General features: G+C 39.5%; 3 protein-coding genes across 4 annotated transcripts in view; 1 reads left to right on the top strand and 2 right to left on the bottom strand.

The window, feature by feature from the left end:
- The window catches only part of kcnh1a (potassium voltage-gated channel, subfamily H (eag-related), member 1a), a 62,368-nt gene extending 62,027 nt beyond the window's left edge, over positions 1 to 341 (bottom strand). The window contains exon 1 of the mRNA XM_085427503.1: positions 185 to 341. Coding sequence (XP_085283629.1) covers positions 185 to 257 — 73 coding nt within the window. The 5' untranslated portion in view covers positions 258 to 341. The remainder of the gene's footprint in view (positions 1 to 184) is intronic.
- Positions 342 to 2,521: 2,180 nt separating this feature from the next.
- LOC146655376 (cytochrome P450 3A40-like) lies at positions 2,522 to 13,486 on the top strand. 2 transcript variants are annotated; one of them, XM_085427495.1, is made up of 14 exons: positions 2,522 to 3,424; positions 6,982 to 7,158; positions 7,279 to 7,372; positions 7,522 to 7,574; positions 7,811 to 7,910; positions 8,476 to 8,592; positions 8,819 to 8,904; positions 8,994 to 9,136; positions 9,234 to 9,358; positions 9,784 to 9,868; positions 10,095 to 10,255; positions 10,353 to 10,579; positions 12,731 to 12,893; positions 12,983 to 13,486. In XM_085427495.1, exons 2-14 carry the CDS (start codon positions 7,091 to 7,093, stop codon positions 13,055 to 13,057), a joined length of 1,497 nt encoding a protein of 498 aa, XP_085283621.1. In that variant the 5' UTR covers positions 2,522 to 3,424; positions 6,982 to 7,090; the 3' UTR covers positions 13,058 to 13,486. The 2 variants fall into 2 exon arrangements, with proteins under 2 accessions (XP_085283621.1, XP_085283620.1); XM_085427494.1 differs by lacking the exon at positions 2,522 to 3,424 and adding an exon at positions 6,046 to 6,092.
- On the bottom strand, positions 4,215 to 6,612 carry mrpl57 (mitochondrial ribosomal protein L57). Its single transcript, XM_085427499.1, has 2 exons — positions 6,455 to 6,612; positions 4,215 to 4,801 (listed from the first exon to the last, which is right to left on the bottom strand). The coding sequence occupies exon 2, from the start codon at positions 4,784 to 4,786 to the stop codon at positions 4,475 to 4,477; it is 312 nt and encodes a 103-aa protein (XP_085283625.1). The 5' UTR covers positions 4,787 to 4,801; positions 6,455 to 6,612; the 3' UTR covers positions 4,215 to 4,474.
- Positions 13,487 to 16,062: the final 2,576 nt, after the last annotated feature.

Raw genomic sequence — 16,062 nt, 5'->3', positions numbered from 1 at the left:
CCTCCTGGTAAAAAGATCACAAAAATGTTACTTTAAAAAAATCTCAATAAAGGATTCTTAATTAATTAGCCCTCCTCGTTATTTAGTTAATTAGACTAGTTGACTGTGTCGAGGCATTTATTATGTCTAGCTTTCCAAAACAGAGTAGAGTTCATTTTTAATGTTTAAATCGCATCATCCTTACCGTTCGACCGTCTGACAATATTCTCCAAAAAAGTATTCTGAGGGGCCACAAGTCCCCTCCGACCCCCCGCCATCCTGCCGCTTCACTCAGTCGTCTGCAGGTGAATCGTTACTCCGCAATCTGCAGTTTGTTTTCATGGTGTCTCAGGCTCTGAGCGGATTTCTTGGACAGAGGCTGGCTGTCTGGTGTGCTCATTAGCTACCTCCCAAGCCCGGTGTGGTGCGTTGGCGCCTCTTACGCACCTCATCATCCATCATTTCCATCATTTCTCTCAGGAGAGGAGAGACTCTGGGTTGGCTGTTATTGACTGGTGTTACTAACAGGACCTGGAGCTCCATCTGCTGGACATAATTATGCGTACACTGAAAGTTCGCAGTGGCTCCTGCTCTCAACAAACTGCAGTAGTGGAACTAAGAGCGTTTAAGTCACGCGGGGATTAGCAAATGAAAGAACCCAACAAGCACAACTCTGATGGCCAAAGGCGAAATGGAACCCCTAGGACAGACGTTTTGAAGTCATATTTCTCTTTGGAAAATAAATTAAATATCCACACAGAGGCCAAGGCAACTGCAAAGGGACTCAAAAATAACCTCAAAGAACTGAAAATGACCTCCAAACAGACACCACCCCCCAACTAACATAAAATATACATTAATAGACACAAAATCTTACAAAGACTACAACAATAGACCATGGGAATTAGGGCAAATCTTCTTAAAAGACCCTCAGTTTTTTTGGTTTTAGATGTAAAAGTCAAATCTCAAACAGTGAGGTTTAATCTCTCTTATAAGTTTGCAGGTGTTATTAAATTAAGAAAAAACCTTCCTAAAATCTCCCCAGGAGAATTCTGGTCAGTTAATTTGTAGGAACAGTAATGCTGAACTTTGTGGTTTCCTCTTTGTTTACTGCCGTGAGCTCTTTCTAGAACATTTTTTTCATCGCCTCATAAATCTTGCTCAATTATTTCGGACTCGTAGTTGGCCACACTAAGACAGGCTAAGAAAACAAATCCTGCAGTGACATTTCCATCGAAATTAAAACAGTTTAGGTGGAAAGAATGACGTCATGAATGGTTTGCAGGTGAGGGCTTCAGGTTTTCTGTCCTCACAGTTTGGGCTCGCCTGTTGTTGCAAGTCTAAATCAGACTGGATGGCTACTATGGAAACCAGCAACCAGCCTGCGCTGCAGAGAAGCTCTGGTTACCGCTGTTTTGTGCTACACCAATTAAAAAGGTGGAAAATGGCAGAATCTTCCTGCTGTTTTGCTATTTCACTGTCCTGCACACACTGATAGAAAGACAGGAGCAACCAGAGCACATTATCTTCTTATATTATTGCCAGTTACACTTTAACCCCTCATGTAGCATCTGCAGGCATTATGCACAGAAAATCAAAGTGTTTATGCTCACCATGTGGACGTCATTGACGATAAACCCTCATTGGGGTGGGTACATGAGCCTGATGGCTCCATTTAAGGGCAGATGATTTCCGAGTCAGTGTTTGCTTTTCTTTCTTTTCTTTTTTTTATTTGGTCACAACTTACTCCAGTCTTTCCTTAAAAGGATAATAATCAGGTCACCTGCTGGCTTTTCCACCTGTCTGGTGATATAATTATGAATTATTACATAAAAGCAATAACTGTTATCAGACAACAGTGTAATGCTGCGTGTGTGCAGATTGGTTGTGCTCTCACTGACAGTCAGTATCTTCTTTAGTGCTATCAATTAACTAAAACACAGATTTATGTAGAACACAAACTATATCAGCATCTCATACTATTGTTTGTGACACTTCTTTAAACCCTCATTGTAAAAAAAGAATTTTAACAAAAGTGTTTATACTATACAGTGAATTATTTCTTATATCCACGGCCAATACAGCATGTGTTATGCATTGTCTGCTTTATTGCTTGGAAATACTGAATGATGTCTTAAAGTAAACTACAGATAAATTTGCCTCAGGTCTGTGTTTCCATTTAAGGGCATGTAATTTGAGTTTGTGTTTGGGTCACACCTTCCTTCATGTCCTTAAAAGGTTCTTCCTCCAGATACGTATTGGTTCTGTCAATATTACTGATATGTGATGGCAATAACCACTGTTAGACAACAGTGTTGTGCTGCATCTGAGTTTTCATGAGGGCCAATAATCCAGAGTTTCTGGAGAGCCTTAGATTTGTGGCAATAGCAGGAATCATAAAGCATATCTTATCACAAGACTACAGAGCAGTAGATAAAATAACAAGGCTCATTACCTACAAACACAATTCCTTAAAAGGATCAGTGAATAGAACCAAAGCATTTCCTTTAGATTAAAAAAAAATATTCCTCCCACTAGGGCTGGGCCATATTATACCGTTCACGGTAATACCGGTATAATGTTAGGCAACGATAGGAAAATGAAATATCGCGATAGAATGGGAGTAAAACGCGCATGCGCAGTGCCTTTGTTTTCATACGCACATGGCCGATTGTTGAGTGAAACAGATGAACCAGAATTGGTTTGTAAAAATGGTGCAACTTCCGTGATGTGGAACTGGTTTGGTGTTTGTCCGTCAGATACACGACAAAGCACATTTTTTTTGCAGAACATGCAAGCGGCCGTTGTTATTGTCATATTTGTCGGACTAAGATGCTCTTAAATCTGGGAGTAATCTGGGTCCTAAACTCCGTATGCTTCAGGTCAAACAACACTGCAGCGTCACTTAGAGTTAAAAACTGTCTAAATTCTTTCATCTTTAATAAAACGATCAGCATTGCTGCTTTACCAGGTGTAACTATAAAGTTTAACTTCCAGGCATCCATGAAAACAAAAGTTATTACATTTAACTGAGTTAGAAGTTAGCAGGAAGCTAGCGGAAGTTAGCTCGCTAGTTTCGCTAGTTACCTAAGCATGATATTGCATGTTCTGACTGAGAGATTTCTGAAAAAAATCAAACGTACAGCTCTGCTATCACTTCCAACATAAATGAAGACAGGAAACTAAACAGCAGTGACGTTTGTAGGGTTACTGAAGTTGGGCTAGCTAGTATATAATGATGTGCTACGTGATCGCTAGCGACACAGCTATGTTAGCATAACGTAAACAGTGAAGCTGGAGGACGAACACTAACACTTTTCCACTTATAAAAGTTAATGTGAAGGTTCTTCATGGTTAGAGACAAATGCAATCGCATGGCAGGATGCTGTAAACGGACCAAACTTCAGTCAGGAGAACAACTGAGATAATCCATCCACAATACGAGGTTAGTCATTAATATACTGCAACAACATGGGAATAGAGCAGCTGCCAGAGAATTCAACATTAATGAAACAATGGTACAGAAGTGGAGGAAGCAAGAAGAATGAGTTTAATAAAGTTTGATTTATCTGACTGCTTTGTTTCGCTTAATGTGCCTTATAATCCCGTGCACCTTACGGTCCGAAAAATGCATACTGCACACTGCAGTTTAATGTTGCAAAGCACCTATTTTTAACTTCAGTGGATATTATACATGGTTATGCTCAGGATATGTCAGCCCATTTCTACTGGAAATGCCTTTTGGTTAAACTTTCAGCAAGGAATTTGCATTTGCACTGTTACATTTTTATAAAGCTTTAATGTACATAAAAACCAGCTTCTTGTTTAAGTGAAAATAAATGGAAGGTTGTCTTTTTGCGCTAGTAATGTTGTGGAGTTGTATTTTGTCTCGCATCAATTATATCGTCGGTTATATCATTATCGCAAATTTTCAAATATATATCGTGATAAATATTTTTGGCCATATCGCCCTGCTCTACCTCTCACTCTTATAAAACTTCAAAGGGTCAAAAAGGCTTTACAGTCACAACAAATTAAAATGTGTTCAATTGTTTGTTAAAGTTACATAATTGCGCCCTAAATGCCCCAGATAATCTATATAATTTCTCAGTTTTCCTCATGGAATATACTTGTGCAGCTCATTCAGTTAAAGAGCTTTTGTAACCAGTGGGGAGGCTGAACTTAAAAGTGTATTTTGTTGTTAAGCTCTTAATTAAGGACGCACAGATAAAACGTGGCTTTTGAAGAGAATTTTATCCAAAGAAAGCTACATCGAAAGGAAGAATGCCAGTCACATTTTCAGCCGAACCCAAAACATCTGCGAACAGAGAGAGTGAGAACGGTCTTTTGGGAACACTTCAAGGTGGCTTCTCAGTTGACAATAAGCAAATCAGTAATAATAAGCCATAATAAACAAAAACAGGGCTTCTTTGGACAAATTAACTGTTTTAGATTGTTATACTATAAACACAGTCTTTGCATGTCACTTCACACGTTAACTTGACCAGTTCTTAGTGATTCTCAGATGACTCAGGTGATCTGTGATGCGTTTGTGTTCAGGAAAATTCGCAAAGCTGGCCTCCTTGAGCTTGAGCCAGTTCTGGGCTCTGCGTTCTGCTGCATGCCCGTGCTCCTGTTCCTGGGTCATGTACGGCCGGCTGATCCAGTACTCGTTCTCAGCTTCGCGCTCCAGCTGCTTCAGTGTGTTGCGTTTCATTTGCCAAGTAATCTGTCGAGGCCGTCGATACTTTCCGATCCACTGCTTTCCAGGAATACCTTTTCGCAGAAGGGTGAGGGTGAGGAACATGATGGCAAATTATTTCTGTGAAAGACAAAAACAGCTGAAATTAGGGACTGCTGTGGTGACAATTTATGACAGCAAAAGGGCTTTGGTGAAAATATAGCGGGGCTTCAGAGACACATTCAAAACTGGCAGAAAATAACCAAAAGACAAAGTGATTACAAACTTGAACATTTTAAATGAAAAATGATTTCTTTTGAGAAAGGGCTAAAAATAAAAAGTACATTGAGGGAAAGCTGTCAGGTTATACTGCCATTAAATCCAATGAAGGTTGGGACAGACTGGCAATTGCTTGACAAACCAGTTTACTAAGACGTTTGGATTTTCAAGTTTTGTTAAAAAAAAAAGAAAAGAAAAAAAGCATACAATAAACAATTCCCATAATGCTAACTACATACTGCTATGAATCCAACTGTACACTGAGAAACTTCACTATTTCACCAATAAAACTTCATTTTAGGGGAAACTTTATTTTTTTACTTTAATCTAACAGCCACACGCAGTATGCGTCAGGAGCAATTCAGCGTTCAGTATCTTGCCCAAGGATACTTCGGCATGCAGACTAGAGCCAGAGATTAAGCCACCAGCCTTCCGATTGGTAGACAACCCACTCTACCTCCTGAGCCACAGCCCGTAAAAAAAGAAAAAAAAATGCTGCAAATGATGAAACATAAAAAGACCAGATTCAAGCCATCATGCTTCATGCTGCATTCAGATTTTCCTTTTAAAAAGGCCAAACGGAAAGAACAGAGTAGCTACCTAGACTTAGGAATGTTTACACTGCACTCCAAAATATTATAACTAATGGCGAGTTATTAAAAATAAATAAATAAATAAAATATGCACACTATGAATATCCTATACTAATCCTCTTGCTAATTAAAATAAATCTGACTTACATCTGAATCATTCATTTATTCCAACATTCACTATAAATATTGCAATGACATCCTTAAAGTACATTTTTAAGATAAGATAAGATAACCTTTATTAGTCCCACACGTGGGAAATTTGTTTTGTCACAGCAGGAAGTGGACAGTGCAAAAGTTATGAGGCAAAAATTAGAATACAATAAGAATAAATACAATTTTGGGGGTCATGTTAATTGTGTAGTGATACTCGGATATAAAATATATTATATATGATATAACAGGAAACAACTAGGGTTATAATGCAAAATGAGGAGCCTGGTGATGTGCATGAATAGAGTGGCATGGGACAAATTTCTAGCAAAACCTACATTTGCCCCCTAAATTATCTGCTTCGTGAACCAATATCAAATGTTAATTATACTATCAAACATTTATAAAAGGTAAGTTTTTATCCAACGGTTTTACTGAGGTCAGATTAAGCTGTATGTGATTCATCAACTAAAAACAACCTTGACGCCCCACAAGTAAATGCCCTTAACACAGAAACCGTTATAAAAAGAAAAAATTCATAAAATGTATTAAGAGTCTAACCTTTTTGTTATAAAGGTGGGAAAATATTTAAAAATATGGAACAAGCAAATACCTCAGCGTGGTTTAAATGCAAAGCTGTAAATGGAAGCTCTAAACGAAAGCTAATGTCAACCGTGCTTCACGTTGCAGAACAAGGACAGTTTAAAAACGGATCATTTCAGAGTCACAGCAAGCACACAATGGGAAACCACGCATCTAATCTTTAACTTACCTTCTAACTGCGTTAAAAGCAGCCGAATCTCTGACCAGAAGACAGGTTCACTCAATTTGATTATAATACAAAGAACAAAAAAGGCAGAAAACAAGCCGCATAACTAGCATCCGCAGCTAACTTCCCGGGTCATTGGTTGTATTTCCGGGCAAACTATGGGGCCTAAAAAGGCCCAAAAGTCTTCCGAAATACGCGTTTGTTTCTTTGTTTTTAAAGAAAGGCTTAAAACTATTTATAAATGTGTAATTAGGAAATTATTAGAAAAAAGTATCATACTCTGAAATTTAAATTGTTTATCAGGTCATGTCATTGCAAATTTACGCATCTGAGCGTTAAAAAAAAACTGCTACTTTATTTAAGTTGTTTGTTTATTGTGAATTTAAATACTGCAATTCATATAAACCTTTTTTTCTGATCAAAGTTTTTGTTTGATATCCTGGAAAACCCGCTGAGTCAGAGGTGGTGACTAAAGCTAACTGACCCACCAATGAACTCTTTTTTTTCTTTTCTTTTTTTTTTTTTTACAGCCTCGCTGATAATTTGTCAGTCTCCTCCCATCATGGAGTGGCTTTAAGATCAGGCTCCCAGCGCGTTTCCTCAGTTCCTTTTCCAGCGCTTTCAGGAAGAAAGTCTAAAATGTTTTTCACATTATTTTCACCAACCACTTGGACGTTGCTGGCGATCGTGTTTACCCTGCTTTTGCTGTGAGTATTCTGCGAAGGAAACAAATGGGTGTCAAGCTTTGTTATTAGTTGTGATAGTTATTTGTTTATAATAACTGATGTCATATCGATCTCAGCTTTTCTTCTTTTTTTGTAACACAGGTATGGAATTTGGCCATATCGTTTTTTCAAAAAGCTGGGGATACCTGGACCATCGCCTCTCCCTTTTGTTGGAACAGGACTTGGCTTCAAAAAGGTAAGGAAACCAAACACCAACATAGTAATACACCTCACCTTACAGTAAAAAGGAGCTGACTGATGACTGACAATGAGTACCTGTCTTCTCTATTTAATTTGAATGCATACATTCTATTCTAAAACACAGTTTCCTGCATCTTCTTGTAGGGAATTCTTGCTTTTGACCAAGAGTGCCATGCGAAGTATGGGGACATCTGGGGGTGAGTTGTTGCTTCATGTGAAAGATGTTTTCAACTCATGTATCCAAGTACACTTAGCTGCACTTACGTGTCTTTTAAATAAGCTGTGCGTGACTAAGATTGGGAATATTTCCTGTTTTTATGAAGGTGTTCCTCCTTTGGACCTGAAATAGTTTTAAAAAAGTGCAAATCTCTTTTGGTTGAAGCATGAAGATCCAAAATGTTAACTCAAATGACTAGATGCCTCCTTTTTGCAGGTTGTACGATGCAAGAACACCGGTTTTAATGGTGGCTGACCCTGAGATTATTAAAACTGTCACTGTGAAGGAGTGCTACACTGTGTTTACCAACCGCAGGGTAAGAGACCCTTTGTATCACATAGCAAAGTGAAACCTACGCAAAGGGACCTTTGTGGGTTTATTTGCATGAATGTGTTAATTTAGCCGTCATTCAGTAGCAGGAATAGTTTGACTGCCTGACAACCTGCCTGGTTTTGCCGGGTGGGTACTAATGAAACATGGGAAATGTATTTTTTTTTCTTCAAATTTGTCATTTGTACTCACTTATGCACATATTAAAAAACAGCATTACAGACATAACAGACGTGCTTGTTATTCTAGTTTGTTATTAATCTTTGTACTAAATTAAGATAAGTTGCAGCTTGTTGTATAATTATATATTTGACAAAAAAATTACAATATACATTTCCATATGTATTCTATATGTACATTTTAAAATATATTTTTTTACTTTCTTCTATGTATAATAATAATATGCACACCATAGAGTCAACCTAGAGATAAAGGTGTAAAGACATTACAGTTGCATTACATTATCTCAGCAAAGTTCATAAGTTGATGTTGGACATGGAGATGCTGGAGGAAGCTAAATTTAAGCTTTAAGTGTAATTTAATTTTCACAGGATTCTGGTTTTATGAATGGACCTCTGGATGATGCAGTTTCAGTAGTCAAAGACGAGAGGTGGAAAAGAATTCGGAACACCGTGTCCCCATGCTTCACCAGTGGAAGACTGAAACAGGTTGATATAATGTATCAGTTATGTTGTAACTCCAATTTTGTTAATCTGTCTTAAGGAAATTCTCTCTCATGTCTTATGAAAAGTTCTGTCTTTCTGGTCCAACATCGTTAGTTACATTGATGTATATAGTATCTACATATTTTTTTTTTGTCTCTGTAAACCCACTGACATGCATTCCAAACAAAACATAAATAATATAATTCTCCTACTTTATCTCCTTGTTAAGGTTTATCCCCTTGTTGCTCGCTATGCAGACCGACTTGTTGCTAAACTTAAGGAAACGAATTTGGATGAACCCATCAATGTCAAACAGTATGTTGTTAATCTTTAATATGCCAGCATATTGCATTGTTCATCCTATAGTAAATAATGCTCTGACTTGTCTTTTCCAATTCTCATAGGTTTGTGGCTCCTTACAGTTTAGACACTGTGACCAGTGCTTCTTTCAGTGTGGAGACAGACTCCATAAACAATCCAAATGATCCTGTGAATGTGCAGGTCCAGAAGGTCCTTAACTTCAAATTTTGGCCTATTCTTTTCCTAAGTATGACCTCCTTTTGACCCTTATTCAAACTCCATTTGCTCATATAGTATTGCTAGGTTTTTAATTTTTGTTCAACTGCTCTTTTGTCTCCTTTCAGTGATTTTTCCCTTTGGTAAACATCTGCTGGAGCTCCTGAAGATTGAAATCATGCCCAAAGACAGCATTGACTTTTTCTACAACATCATTAAGAGATTTAAAACCCAGCATCGTGAAGATGAATCTGTAAGAATAACATTTATAAAAGAAGTTCAACATTTCACAAAATCAAAGGCTTTCTATTTTGTTACATTATATTTAAAGATTAATGTCTGTGAAGTGCAGCAATCAAGATCATTATATTAGCTTGAAAACAGGAAATGAGCTGCCTACCCTTTATCTACAAATTTTTGTTCTGGTTTATTTTAATTTGTATTAAAAAAACAAAACTAAAGATGAGAAATGTGTTTTTTTTTTCACAGGTTTAATAACCTGACTATTAGCTGGTCAACAATTGAAAACTGTGTTCATCTTTTACATACAGTCTACCCATATTGCAGATATTTGCAATTTTCTTCTGCTGTTGTCTTTCAGTCACCCATATTTGAGTCAATAGACTTTGAGCAAGTTTGCATTTGTTGCTGACACTGAATGTTGTCTTTTTGGTCTAGGCCCGAGCAGACTTCCTGCAGGTGTTAATTCAGAGTGAGATCCCAAAAAAGGAGTATAAGAATGATGAAGAACAGCCAAATAAAGGTATGTTTTTACCAGAGAGGTAATCCATAAACAGGGATATTATATCCCTATAACATCCCTGCAAATATTTAGAGACAGCCAGGCTGGCTATGAGTATCAAAAATGTACACCAGGAAGGTTGGACTTTAAATCAGTGTTTAACCAATACCAGTCAGTTATTACATTAGGAATACACTAGCTTTGAATATGATTCTGAAACTGACAAGGATTTTTCTCTTTTTGATAGGTTTGACTGAACATGAGATCCTTTCCCAGGCCTTGGTCTTCATCTTGGGAGGCTATGAGACCACCAGTACCACTCTTACATACATGCTTTATAATCTGGCCACCAACCCTGATGCGTTGCAGACCTTACACAAAGAAATCGATGCTAACCTGAAGAAAGATGTACAGTAATTTCTCACATAATTTGTCTTGTTACCGTAGCAGACAGTCTTATCACATTTTCCTTTTTTGTGATTGTGTGTTTTCATATTTTGCCTAGGAACCCATTTCTTATGAGGAGCTGACCGACCTGCAATACCTGGACCATGTTATACTCGAGTCGTTGCGTTTGATTCCCACTGGCCCTCGGCTCGACAGGACATGCAAAAAAACTGTGCAGGTGCATGGCCTCACCATCCCTGAAGGAACCGTAATTGGGATTCCTGTGTGGCTGTTGCACAAAGACCCACGCTACTGGAACTCACCTGAGCTTTTCAGACCAGAGAGGTAAATCTGCAATCTTATCAAGAACCAATCTTGGTTAAATCTTGGAAACTATTACTAAAGAAAGGGTGCTTTACAAGGTTTATTTCTATAGACTAATCAGAATCAGAATACTTTATTGATCCCTGGGGGAAATTATTTTTTGTTACAGTGCTCCATTATAAACCAACATTAAGACAAGACAGACAATACACTAACTAAGAATAGTAATATATACATACATACATACATACATACATACATACATAAGTCACTCATAAATAAATAGCTGAAAAAGAAACATGTGTAGCTGTAGCAGCAAACAGAGTGTTAAGTGGATGCGTTGTACAGGGAGATGGCCACAGGCAGGAAAGATTTCCTGTGTCGTTCAGTGGTGCTTTTCGGTAATCTCAGTCTCTCACTGAACGTGCTCCTGTGACTGACCAGCATGTCATGGAGTGGGTGGGAGGTGTTATCCAACATTGTCTTTATCTTGGACAGCATCCGCCTCTCCGACACCACCTTGAGGGAGTCCAGCTCCATCCCCACAACATTGCTGGCCTTACGGATTAGTTTATTAAGTCTGTTGGCATCTGCGACCCTCAGCCTGCTCCCCCAGCATGCAACAGCATAGAGGATCGCACTGGCCACAACAGACTCATAGAAAATCCTCAGCATTTTCCGGCAGATGTTGAAGGACCTCAGTCGCCTCAAAAAATAGAGACGACTCTGGCCCTTCCTGTAAAGTGCTGTGGTGTTTTTAGCCCAGTCCAGTTTATTGTCAATGTGTACTCCAAGGTATTTATAGTCCTCCACAATGTCAACACTGACCCCCTGGATTGAAACAGGGGTCAAGTGTTTCCTGGTCTTCCTGAAGTCCACGATCAGTTCCTTGGTCTTTGCCACGTTGAGCTGCAGATGATTCTGCTCACACCACGTGACAAAGGAGTCGACCACAGCCCGGTACTCTGTCTCATCATCCCTGCTGATGCATCCAACCACCGCAGAGTCATCAGAAAACTTCTGAAGATGGCAGGTCTCTGTGCAGTGGCTGAAGTCTGTGGTGTAGAGGGTGAAGAGGAAGGGGGAGAGGACAGTCCCCTGTGGTGCCCCTGTGTTGCTGATCACCTTGTCAGACACACACTGTGGGAGACGTACATATTGTGGTCTTCCTGTCAGGTAATCAACAATCCAGGACACCAGAGAAGCATCCACCTGCATCGCTGCTAACATATCACCCAGGAGGGTCGGCCTGATGGTGTTGAAAGCACTGGAAAAGTCAAAAAAGTCAAAAGCCACTCATATCACTTTGTCTTTGCAAACCTTACAAACAAATCTGACATAAATGCTGAAATACCGTTGGGTTTGCTGACAAGAAGTGACTCAAAGACATCTACACAATCATCACAACAAGACAAAGCAAGGCTGTATCGAAATTAGTTATAGATTTATTTTAAATACATTTATAAAAAGATTCAATTTCTTTTCATCTTTTTTAGATTTCTGTGTATTTGCATAATTCCTTCTATTTAAATATATACAAATTATAGTTCCCATCAGTTTATTCTTAATATTTCAAGTAATGAAGTGTTGACATTTTGACATTTTTGAAAATTTAATGAAAATCAAAAACTTGAATCTCTCATTTGTAACACTCAGGTTCTCTTAATTGGATAGTTTGCAACAGTCCCTTTGGCAGCAGGTTCCACACATGGATTTTGGGCCATTCATCCCATTTATCCTGACAGATCCTCTCGAGCAGACTTCATGAAAAGTTTTAGGTCCCTTTACTTTTAGTCAAGGATAGCCAGAGACTTATCCAGTGGTGTCTTAAGACTGTGTTAAAGCTTCATCAGGATGTGATTTAGGAGACGCCGAATCTTATCTCATTATAGACACCCAAAAACTTTCTGTAGTCCAGGGGCCACGCTGTGCTGTAGAGGGTTAACAGTATTTGTTTTTGTGTTAGAGCACTGAAGTTAAAACTACAAATATTCTTACTGAATACTACACCTGAAATTAATGTAAAAAAAAAAAAAAGAATTCAACAGAGGATTTTTTTGCTACTGTTTCGAGTAGCTAGATTAACTGCATCCTCTGTAACAGCATGCAGAGCCTTTTCCTTTTACGTAGTAACTCCATGATTTTAAAGGCTTATTTGATCTGTATCTGCAGGTTCAGTAAAGACAGCGGAGAGGAGGTGAACCCATATGCGTACATGCCGTTTGGACTTGGCCCTCGTAACTGCGTTGGGATGCGCTACGCCCTCCTCGTCATGAAGATGATTATTGTCCGTCTCTTGCAGAAGTACACTTTGGAAACGTGCAAAGAGACCATGGTAAGAGCAACACTCCTCCACATTCAGACTATGATGCTACTTTTTTGTCCTGTCCCTGATGTTACATCCATTTCTTTTCTCTTCTTTAGATTCCACTTCAGTTTGACTGGAAGTTTCAGCCAGTTCAGCCTGTAAAACTCAAGATTGTTCCCAGAAATCAGTAATCTAAGAGGGAACATCTTCAAATCCCATCAAACATGTTATTTTATGCTTTTGCTTTAACGTGAGGGAACTGCTGCCAGGAATGACATTGTTCATGTAATTTCTTTTTTCAGCTGCTATTTTGATGAATCAAATGTATTTTAATTCCCTTTTTTTACTGTGTTGAATGTTTAATCTGACTTTTCTGTGTTCAAAAAACACATCTACCTTTGCTATTTCTCCTTTTATGGTTAATTGCATGAATTTCTTGATGACATTCTTGGACTTGTGACTTCTGAAAAGTGCAAACATGCATATTATCTTTTGACACTTCTGCTTTATGGGTCACATTTCTTCCTTGTTTGGTTTCTTTTTTTGTGTCAGTTTGGTAGAAATTGGTGTCTGTTCATGTATGAGCTTCGTGATGCAATAAATACAGTTACAACTAGAAATTCAGAGTCTTGTGAAAGTCTGTCTTGAGACTGTCAGGGCCATGAAATAAGCTCCTGGCAGTGAACACACATCTCCCTGATGCATGTAGCTTATTATTGGTGGCAGTGGCGGTCCTAGCCTATTTAGCGCCCTGGGCGAACACTCCCTCTGATTGTTTCAGGATGGCCTGCCATTATCCAATGACACATCTGCTTACCTGTATCTTTTGCTCGTTTCTCCTCCTCTTTTCTCATTTTTATAAACTGAGCACCTGATGGCTTTGAACTTTTCTTGTCCATCTTCCATTGGTTTTAATTTTGCACTCCAGTATGAACACCCATCCCCCAACACAAGGATCACCACAACATAACCTAACAGACCTACACCTTAGTTCACAGATTCGATTTGTCTAGGGTTTATTTCTGGGATTTCACACAACCCAGGATTCAAATCATGAATACATAATGGGCTTGGATTTACAGCATTACGATTGAAATATGCTCTATTTGGAAGCAGCCGGCCCCCTCCCCTTTCGACGGGTTGTGTGTGAGACTTTAAATTATCAAACTGTAAATTATAAATTTTAAATTGTTATTGATCCCTTTACCCCTGGTCCTAAAGTGTATATTTATTTTCTTACTCTTCCTATATACACTCAACAAAAATATAAACGCAACACCTTTGTTACTGCTCCCATTCCCCATGGGATGGACGTAGAGACCTAAAATTCATTCCAGATACACAATATAACCATCCCTCCCAAACAGTGGTCACAAATCAGTCCAAATGTGTGGTAGTGGGCACATCTGCTATATTGAGATAATCCATCCCACCTCACAGGTGTGCCAGGTGGAACTGGTACACGCTGTCGTATACGCCGGTCAAGCACATCCCGAACATGCTCAATAGGTGACATGTCCGGTGAGTATGCTGGCCATGCAAGAACTGGGACATTCTCAGCTGCCATCTGCCCTGAACAATGTGAACCATGATTCATCCGTGAAGCGCACACCTCTCCAACGTGCCAGACGCCATCGAATGTGAGCATTTGCCCACACAAGTCTGTTACGGCAACGAGCTGGAGTCAGGTCAAGACCCCGATGAGGACGACGGGCATGCAGTTGAGCGTCCCTGAGTTTCTGACAGTTTGTGCAGAAATTGTTTGGTTGTGCAAACCAATTGTTCCAGCAGCTGTCTGGGTGGCTGGTCTCAGACGATCTTGGAGGTGAACCAGCTGGATGTGGAGGTCCTGGGCTGGTGTGGTTACACGAGGTCTGCGGTTGTGAGGCCGGTTGGATGTGCTGCCATATTCTCTGAAACGCCTGTGGAGACGGCTTATGGTTGAGAAATGAACATTCAATGCACGGGCGACAGATCTGGTTGACATTCCTGCTGTCAGCATGCCAATTGCACGCTCCCTCATTGCTTGTGGCATCTGTGGCATTTTGCTGTGAGACAAAACTGCACATTCCAGGGTGGCCTTTTGTTGTGGGCAGTCTGAGGTACACCTGTGCACTACTCATGATGTCAGATCAGCATCCTGATGTGGCACACCTGTGAGGTGGGATGGATTATCTCAATATAGCAGATGTGCCCACTACCACACATTTGGACTGATTTGTGACCACTGTTTGGGAGGGATGGTTATATTGTGTATCTGGAATGGATTTTAGGTCTCTACGTCCATCCCATGGGGAATGGGAGCAGTAACAAAGGTGTTGCGTTTATATTTTTGTTGAGTGTATATTGTTTGTTTACTTGCACTGCTGTAACTGGAGCCTCGTCTCTCTAGATACTGTACTGTATGTAGCGGAGATGACAATAAAGTTTGCTTTGACTTCAGCAGCAAGCAGACGCACTCTCGCGCTCACTTTTCGCGTATAGAACTTTGAAAAAACATATTAAATTATGTTTTTTCGAATTATAAGTCTGTATCATAATGTCTGGTGTTTTCGTGTTTGTTGGTTTGTTTTTATTTTGTTTTATTTTGCGAGTTGGTTATTAGATGCTGCTCCAGCCAGCCAGAGAATACCCCGCCGCCCCGCCCTCTCCTCCCTGAGCCGCAAGCAGCAAGCGCGCCTCGCAAACGGAGGGCACCCTTACTCCCAGAAAATGGGCGATAGAAAACCGATCGGTGCCTATGCCATTCCCAATATGCGCTGGCATGATGTTGGGGCAGCATGAGTTCGAGCAATTTTATTTTATTTTTTTGCCGATGCCCGTGATGCCGCCCCGGGCAACCGCCCGTGTCACCCGTATCAAGAACCGCTACTGATTGATGGTATCTGTCTCCACCTAGCGTCAACAGCTGCCAACCAGCTTCTACTGATAATTTGTTTTAAACGTTGACAGCTGTCCACTGCTGATTATATCAAAAGGAAATCTTACAATATGTCGTCAAATCCAAACACTTGAATTATAAATTTGTACTTGATGTACTGAATCTTTTTATTTTATTTATTTATTTATTTTTACCAAATTCCAGAACAAAATCCTAAACCTGAACTTCAGTGCTTCTGTTTTTAACAGGACTTTATAAATTTATAAGTCCATGAGTACAAGAGTTGTATCTTCTCTTGTAACTTGCAAGACTACG

The sequence above is a fragment of the Rhamphochromis longiceps genome, linkage group LG13, assembly GCF_057381845.1.
Source record: "Rhamphochromis longiceps isolate RC_006_pf linkage group LG13, R_longiceps_female_GT1.1, whole genome shotgun sequence".
NCBI lineage: Eukaryota > Metazoa > Chordata > Actinopteri > Cichliformes > Cichlidae > Rhamphochromis > Rhamphochromis longiceps.
The sequence above is the reverse complement of the archived record's forward strand: the minus strand, read 5'-3'. Positions and strand labels throughout refer to the sequence as shown.